General features: G+C 42.9%; 1 protein-coding gene across 1 annotated transcript in view; it reads right to left on the reverse strand.

The window, feature by feature from the left end:
* ABLIM2 (actin binding LIM protein family member 2) overlaps nucleotides 1-6,653 on the reverse strand; it is a 133,151-nt gene extending 126,498 nt beyond the window's left edge. Inside the window, exon 1 of the mRNA XM_015862871.2 lies at nucleotides 6,434-6,653. Coding sequence (XP_015718357.1) covers nucleotides 6,434-6,476 — 43 coding nt within the window. The 5' untranslated portion in view covers nucleotides 6,477-6,653. The remainder of the gene's footprint in view (nucleotides 1-6,433) is intronic.
* Nucleotides 6,654-9,427: the final 2,774 nt, after the last annotated feature.

The raw sequence follows: 9,427 nt of genomic DNA on the forward strand, positions 1-9,427 counted from the left end.
CATCCAGCATGGGTAGGCTTCAGGGGGCATACAGCTCCATGTTAACCAGTTATCAATATCACATACCTACAGCCCAAGCCCTGGCTCAGTTCTGTCCCACTCCAAGGGCAGAGCATGGTATTTTTTCAGTTTAGTCTGAGTAGAGAAGGGACCATTGAGCACACTGGAACTCAGACCACAAGCATAATCCCTAGCACTGGCACTCAGAGCTTGCTGTGTGGCCCGGTTAGCAGAACAGATAGCATATGTGTGAGTTGCAGGGCAAGGTGCTGCTGTCGCTGCCAGACATTGGCTGCAGCACAGACAGACGAAGCTCCAGCTGTTCCAGATTGCCTCGTGTTCCATTTATGTGATTTGGCTGCAAATCCTTTTCTATTCCTGCCTTCCTCTCATCAAGGGTAACACTAGCAACACAGCCAGCTTCTGTGGTTCACTTTGGTCTCTGTGCCCTACACTATCATACACATGCAGCCTTAAAGATTAGATCCCCTGTATCTGCACTGTATCCAAAATCATAACCAAGTGATTGTTTTAGTGCTGCTGGTTTGCAAAGCCAAGAGAACACAGGAGCAAGGCAAACACTACTAGGCTATGGAAAGTGAACTTGTCAGTTGAACTCTATTAAAGTCCCTTGCTGCTCCATTACAAGGTAAAGAACAGAAATGACTTGCAGATCCAAGAAAAGTCTGCACCAACAGGAAAGGAAAAGGGCTGTAGAGAATGTGTAAACTGAGCAAAGTAAACAAAAGGAACTGAGATGAAAACAAAGATGAAACTGGAAAAATATTGTTCATGACTTCTAGAGCATTCACATCACTTTAAACTGGGATTTATAAACACACCTCAGTGAACTCCTGACAAAAGTAACAACAAATCAAACACAATCTGTCCTTAGATCAAGAACTCTCTGAATTAAATGTTGCATATATATATATATATTAACAAGCGCATATATATATATATTATATGTTATTATGTTATTCTATTAATTTAATATAAATAATTATTTATTATTAATAATTTAACCCCATTTAATGTTGCTTAGAGGGTAAGATCCCAGTGCTTATTTAGAAATCAACTAGTTAAATGCCTCTGAGCAACTAGTTAAAACCTCTGAGGCTTCCTGCTACTTGTGAATCCACAAGCCACATACCTGAGAGGGGAATGAGCTACAATGACCTATTTTCTGAAGTGGCAAAACTCACACATGACATACCCAAGTAGAACAGGTTCTTTGACTTCTTCTGCATATGATAGATAGCAAATCTGAACTCCTACCTCTTTCCCTAAGGATTTCACCATATGAACTGTATCTTAGGGATTTGCTTTGTTATCCTTTGAAACAGACTCGAAGAAAAACAATTGTTGTGTGCATACTGCTCCACAATTATTCTGTATTCTGTTATCTCACTCTATAAGCCACTAGGAGTGAGGGCCTTTATATATGTATGTATATACTTTGTCCCACAAAACACTTGACAAGAGAGAGGGGGAAGAACACAGGACATTCATGTTTCATCCTCTCCTGATGCATTGGACCAACCTGAGCTAGAAATGACGTGAAGGAAGGGACTCTTGAAAACTTACAAGGAATTGGGGGCTGTATTTGTGTAATTATGGTGCCACATTTGCTCCCTATATGTGTCATGAGGACCAGTTTTGTTCTGTTACTGAAGAAAAAAAAAATTAAAAACAAATAAAATCACTTAATCCTAAAAAATAATGGTTTCTATTTAGAAAAACCCCACCATGTTATGGGAACATTAAAGTATTTTAAAAACAACTCTAATGATATAATTCAGAAGTGTTTACTTTTCATGGCTAAATCAAGTTAGATTTTTTTCCCCTTCGCCATAGATAAATCAACTCATACTACAGCTGGAGGAAAATCTCCAAAACAGAGATATTGATCAATTTCACTAAGGCCAGTTTTTGCAGAGAAAGGGAGAAAAATAGCTCCTAAAGCAGACAGAACTGATCACTGAATGGAGCTTATATTCCTCCCACAATCCTTTCCAAAATGGAGAAATAAATAACAGTGGTTCTTGCAAAAGACGACTCCATCTGAATTTCACAGTACAAGCATCAGCTAACCAGCTGTGAATAAATCCCTCCAACATTTCAGATGGTAACAGCTCAGGGCCTTGACACACCACTAATAGATCCTGACATGGGGAAATCATCTAAATTCAGAAACATTTGCCCAAAGTATGTATTAGGGATGCAGATAATGAGCCAGCAAATTGTCCAATAATCTCAGAGACCTCTCCACCCCCCTGCATGAATGAACAAGGGAGGAGCAGCAGCATTCCACTTCTTAATTCACTACAGTGATTGCTTTGCTCAAAAATGTCCCCAAAAATGCTGCTCTGAGCTTCCAGTTACCAACAGTAAGGAGGGAGATTTCCACAGCCTGGATTTGGGGGGGGGGGGTGTCTGTGAGCTGTAAAAAGGGGAATGATTTGCCAAAGCAGGAAAAACTGTAACTAGAGTTTCATAACTTTCGCTTATATTGGCCAGTCCACAGCACAGAATGAGGGAAAAGAGGGAGAAAGTTATCTCAGTAACCGTGCTTTATTTGATTTTAACATCTTTTTTAAGCTCTTTACTTTTCTTAGCCCTCCATTTAATGAGAAAGTAGAATATTGAGCATTAAGTATGTAAGATATTAATGCCCTGAGAAACAGAAGCAGAAGTACATTGCCAGTGTGCAGAAGTAGCAGCCAGCTGCAGGCAGAAATGCAGCCACACAGGGGGCTCAGCTCTGCACAGGTACTACCCTGCAGACAGGCAAGAAGCAAGGATGGCTCAGAGTCATACATCCAGGTTTGCTGAAGCACAACTGGCTACCTTTCCTGTCTGAGCAGTGCTTGGGACATCCTGCAATCAGAAGTTTCAGCTGAGGTAGATATCCCCTGATAACCTTTTCCAACCTATTTCATCTTCTTGTAGCACACTGCTCTGTGTTCTTACCAGCTAAAACTATGATGTTATAGAGAATAATTTTCAACCAAAAAAGTATCTTTTAGAACCATAAGATACAGCTTCCTTGTATATTCCATGCAATTTAATTTTATGTCAAGAATTACCATCAGGAAACATGTGCCACTGCTTATTTTTTCAGCAGTATTGTACCATGGCTAAAATGGCAAGGAAATGAAGTAGTTCTAATTCTTTTTAACTACAAAACATCAAGGACTGTGCATTTTGATCTACACACATACATATTTCATTAGCTGGTGAACTCTAAAGCAAGGAGACCTCTTGCTTCTCCCATCCAGTAATTTAATGCTCTCTTCTACCAGTGCTCAAAGCAAAGAGCAGAAAGTAAAACAGTGTATATAACTGTAAAATATACTACAGCCTAAAACAATCGTGCTATTGTTCGTACTGTTCATATTTGCATGTGAACTTTGAAAAGGAATTAAACCTCCTGCCAGAACACTAAACCTGTGGCATCAGCCTGTGCAACCAGTAATACTGTAATCTTGCCCTATTTGGGTTGTGAAACTCCCTTCACCTGCTTTCTGACACAACCAAATTTTCCCCTCTGATGGAGTAGATTAGAGACTAAACATCCACATGAATTTGTGTCATGACATTAAATTAATCTAAGATAATACACATTGTACATAATTAGCTTTGATTCTTTTTGCACTCAGATAATCGACACCACAATAGCCTATTTCTGGGACCTGATGAGAACCTAGTTTTTCCTGAATTCCAAATTTTTAACCTACTTTGTTCATCTTGCTGTGATTTCAAGACAGCAAAGAACTGAACTACCGGACTGATCATATTATCATAAATTCTTGAGTTACACTTAGAATCCTGAGTATACAGTCATTCAATGCAACTCTCCTAGGTAAAAAGGCTTGTGAGGGAGCCTTTGCTTGACGTATTTTCAGACAAAATCAGGGGGAAGTACATGGAATTCAGCTGAGGAGAAATCATGTATAAGAACATCTAATTATGACATAAATATAATACATTTGAGCTGAGTTTTTCTAAGCCACACGATCATATATTTTCTAGACTTAAAACTACGCCATGAGTCTGTAGTCCATTAATACAGAATGACATTTCAAAGTATATCCTATTGGGCCATTATTATCATATTACCAAATAGAAACATTTGTACATCTAAAGCCAAATGTTATATATACAGAAGACATGGACTGAGCAAAGGTTTCTGAAGCAGCAAGCACATATCTACAAAGATTGGCTTCATCACACTCAGATCTGCCCTGGATTCCTGAAGCCCTACATGGGGCTGATTTTTGCTACCAAATTTCACCCTCATTTTCTTTGCAGAGACAGAAACATCCTTCTGTTACAGCGCCATCACCAAGTTTTGAATCACAGCCTTTCCAGGGTAATATTTGTGGAAAACTTTTGTAAACAGTAATTCTACTCAAGCAAGCTGTGGCATTAAATCTGTTGTATGATACTTGCCCCATTGATGTAAATGGAAAATTTGAACCAACTTCAGAGAGAATGGGTGAGATCCTCACATTTGATGTATCATAGAAATTGACTGTAAGTTGTTTACTCAGTCCACATAGTCAGGCAAAAGGGAAATATGGAAACATCAAAGCTGAAGTGATACTGAAAACCAGTGTGCCTAAACTACCAGTTATACTTTCAAATGAGAGCTAAGAACTCTCGGGGGTTTTTTCCACCCTTATACTCAGGCTGTTATTTTTATCTTGGCACTGTTCATTTTTGCTATTTCTTTACATCATGTTTGGTGCAATTACAGAGACAGAACTGTGTCAAGTCTCATCTGTACTGTTACCCGCTAACTCTTCTTCTGGGTTTATAACTTTGCAACCTATTGAATTTGTGTTTAAAACAACTCTAGAATTTTCTACTCCCTCTACCAGCCTCAGTTCAACTGCTACTGAATTTAAATGTTTCATAGTATTACATATTCTTCCACTGAAGATTACAGCTTGGTAACAGGATATGATTCTGTGTGCGACTTTAATAATTTCTAATGCAGATGTCACCATCTATGTTAACCATCCAGATTCCTTTAAAGTCAGAGGAAAGGCTCAGGATTTCCATTCCTACTCTGCTCCCACCTGTGCCCCCTATGCACCTGCCCCAGCCAGAGCTATCCCCCAGGGCTGGAAACATAGACCACACAGGAGCACAGCTGACAGAAAACCAGGACAATACTGATACTTCCAATAGAGGAAATGGAAAGCTACATTTTGATCTGAGGTCTCTGGCAGGTGTTTGACCCCAGGTCTCTCACTGCTCTAACAGGGAGCAATGCCCTTCGTTGTTCGTGCTGCGCTCCCATTTGGCTTGTTGAGAGGATGTGGTGTGATTAAGCGTGTTGACATACAGAGTCAGCACATAATTGCAGCTATTCCACATCTCCTTGTCGTTGTAGCAGAGGGTATATTTAGCCTCTACTGTTCTGCTCAGAAATGAAATATACAATCAGCTCTTAAAGCCTCCCCTTTCCCTAAGCATAAGCCTGTATTTGCCTTAAAAACTGTAATATTTGGCCATCAGCTGCGCTCTGAAGCAACCACCCCCTGTGCCACCCGATGCAGACAAATGCTGAATCGCTGGAAAACACAATTCTGAGCCAGTTCTCAAATACTGCTTGTGTCACGGCATGAATTACTTTCACATCGCCCTAGGCAACTGGATCTCCTGCGTGGAAATCCTACCCGAGGTTCCGATGAAATCTCCGTGATTTTCCCCTCCGCTGCCGACACGCTCGGCCAGGAGCAGAGGCCGAACTGTCACCCCAAATACCCCCACCCAAATAGCCCCGGTTATGCGGGAGGGGCAGGCGGAGAACACAGCCACACACACCGCCGGGGGCAGCGGCTGCCAAGCCCACCGGGGGGGGCTCCCACTGGGGCTGCGGGCGGCGACCGGAGCGACGGCAGCCCCAATGGAGCACCCGGCTCAGCACGATCTCTCCCGACATCCGCAGCTTCCCCTGCGCTGCGACAGCTCCCTCCGGAGATACACAGACATCCCATTTATTTTTCTTATCTTCCAAATAGACAATACTCAGCTCGCTCCCCCCGCACCGCGACAGACCCCAGCTCCCTCCCCAGCCCCGAGCAGGGTTAGTGGAGGGCTCGCCGCCTACCTGTGCCGGTGCTCATGGCGTGCAGAGGGGCCGCACCCGCCGCTCCGCTCCGTTCCGCCGTCACGGCGCCCCCGCGGGCGGCACCGAGCCCATCCCCGCCCGCCGCCCGCAGCGGGGCAGGCGGCTCCGCCCCATCGCCAGGTGCCCGCACCCCCTACACGGCCTCGGCGCAGCGGGCACCTTGGGAAGTGTAGGCAGCCCTACGGACTACATCCCCCTCCGTGCCTTGCTGCTCCTGCGGGCAGCGCTGCTGCATCTTCCCCCCCACCCCCCCAACCCAAAACCACCTTGCTCGCAACCTGCTCCCACCTGCTGCCCGTTGCTCCGCGGGGGAGATCATCTTCTGCATCATCCTGCCCTACTAGTGCGCGGCTGATGCGTTTGCCAAAGCAAATCAGCGCACAGGTGCTTTAGCATGTCCCCCGACGCCTGGAGAATGAAGATGAGGGTGTTTATGTTGTTCCTCGGCTCGGCCTGCACTCCAGGCAGCGCTGCACCACAGCTGTCTGGCAGCACGGCTGGTTTATTAAGGAGGAAGGCAGTGCTTTCTGGAGCAGGTGAATTCTCACCCATCCTTCGTACTGGAAATGAAGATTCATAGTGGTTTATAGACATCAGCCAACCCAGTATTCCACCTACCTAAAAAATAACTACTATAGCTTTGGTAGAAACTATGTTAAAAATAATAATAAATCCATTTTAAGAAACCTAGATAAGTCCATCTGCAATTACATAACACAGCCTTGCACAGCTCCTCTTATGTGGAGCTCAGGGTTCAGGGCAGCTCAGCATTGCAGTGGAAGGAAGCAGCACTGTGGATAAGGTTGCTCTGCATTCAAATGAAGCAAATCTAGGATTGAGTGCACCTGGAGATAATCAGTACCACCACAGAGACTACGAACCTACAATGAGGATGGGACAATCCAGGTTTCTCAGAGAGGTTATGGATGGCCCATCCCAGAGGTGCTAAAGGCTCGGTTGCATGGAGCCCTGGGCAGCCTGGGTGGCCCACAGCAGGGTGTTAGAACTGGAGAAGACTGAAGTTCTTTCCAACCTAAGCTATGATTTTGTGAATTCAGTGTCCTGTTTATAGCAGTTGCTAGCAGGGGATATCAACAGAAGGGACTTCCTGAGCCAGATGTGCATTCTTTGTGTTAAAGAACCTTCCATGCATTTTCTTCCATTATCTTATTCAGCTGTTCTTTGAATCCATGCACACTTTACAGCAGCCACAGCATCCTGCTTGAGGAATTTCACATTGAAATGTATTGCTGCGAAGAGCCATCTACTTTTTGCTCAACGTGCTTTTTGCTATTTTCATTAGAAGAAAAAGCAGATGTTCCCTGTTCACTTTCTCAGTGTCACTCATGGATCTGCTCTATCAGATTCCACTCTTTTAATGTATTAACTCCTCCTTTAAAACTCTTGTTTTGTAACTTCAGCAGCTGCTGTCACTTCCTATCATTAATTGAATCATTGATTCTCTTTAACAGCATGTTTTCCTTGCTGCTTTCATTACCTGTTTTCCATCCTCCAGCCATCTGTCACCCATTTGCCATGGAAAACCTTCTTGGGCTGCCCAGCTGTGCTGAAGGAGCTGTGTTGCTGTTGGCCTTGTAAAGTCCCATGAAGTTACAGAACATACATGAATATCCATGTGTTTATATATGTTCTGTATCACACTAGCAGAAATGTGTAAAGAATCTCAATTGTGGCTGTGCAGCATCCGTCTTGTCTTTGTTCTGCATTCATGCTAATGAGATCTGGCTTCCAGCATCACTGCAATTTGTGTAATAATTTGATCATGAAATATCTTTGCATATAATAACCATCATGAGTTCAAGGCATTCTCAGAGTGATGCTGGTAAGCCTGTGGCTATGTGGAATTGTTGCTTTGAAAGCTCAATGAGGTATAACTTACTGTATCAAAGACAGTGGATATTCAGTCAGTATTGGATGTAACAAGAAAAAACTGCTTTAGGGATACTGAAGTTTGACTCTTCATGCACTGCTGCTCAGTGGAAGAGACTACAAAAGCCTTTCTTTTTTCACTGCAGAGAGAACCCCAGGTCTATGGGAGGTGTTACCCTGTTCTCTTATGGAATCTTCGCAAATGTCTACTACTAGGTTTTTGCTAACTCTCTTTTGTTTGAAGAAACCTCCCTAAATATCTGTATGTTAAAAATATTTCTGCTTTTATTTCCTGTCTTGTCTCTCAAGAATTCAGGACTGGACTGCTTTGGGTTACAACCTCGGCAACTCTAATTGCATGTCTAATCTTCAATTCAAGTTCTTGCCCACAGAAGGAGGTTGGAACTGGATGATCTCTGAGGTCCCTTCCAACCCAAGCAGTTCTATGATTCTAAGATATGAATTGTTCAGTATTCAGGCTAGCATATTCAGGCTGCTTTATGAGAAAATTAATGGCTGTGGGAGAGCTGCCAAAATCTGCAGGCTCATGTTTGCAATCTGTGGGTGCCTGTGGCAGTGGGTACCTCTCTATCTTGTGCTTGGGATTGTCGTGTGCTGCTGTGGGCATCTGTAGTAAATAAATCAGAAGTTTAAGCTGAAGTTTCCAAAGAGTAGCAGGCTGGGATCTGCAAATGAGATTCTGGCTATGAAAATAAATGTATGACTATTTGCAAGGCTAGATGTACACATGTTTAGAAATAATGAATTAGTGTGAAGCTGCTGTAATGAAATAATAACAGAGCACTACATAGAGCTGTCTGTATTGCAATATCAAGATGTCAGTAACAACTTTTATGTAGAGCTCCTCTCACTGTGGGCAGAATAAAAATACTACATCAGCAGTTTTAAGTTAGAATTCAATTACCCATTGCAAACCTAAATGCGTTATGATCAGTAGGTGAAATACAACTCCAAGGCAAACTTTGCAAACAGAAAGAATGGAATAACATCAAAGGGAGCAATGGCTGAGGATGAAAGAAATCTCTGTTACAACGAGACAATCAAGGACTGTTCTCTCTTGTCAGCAGTTAGCTTTTGGGAAGTTGGTCAGAACAAATAAATTGTGATGTGGGAGACTGCTGTGTGTGACAGGAAGTCTAGCAGGTAATGCTGGCATCACTGTGCAGTTTATACATGAGAACGACAACCATATAGGTTATAGAAATAAAATGTGCAGAAACATAAAAACAAAGAATGGTTTGAGGAAGAGCCAAGATAAGGCATGAATAATCGAAAAGTCCCAACTGCACATGCAAAAACACTGAGGAAAATTGAATTTGAGAGCAGCAAATGTAATCTGCAAGGATTCCAGTGCAATGTTACACAATCAGC

The sequence above is a fragment of the Coturnix japonica genome, chromosome 4 (assembly GCF_001577835.2).
Source record: "Coturnix japonica isolate 7356 chromosome 4, Coturnix japonica 2.1, whole genome shotgun sequence".
In the NCBI taxonomy this organism is placed as follows: Eukaryota; Metazoa; Chordata; class Aves; order Galliformes; family Phasianidae; genus Coturnix; species Coturnix japonica.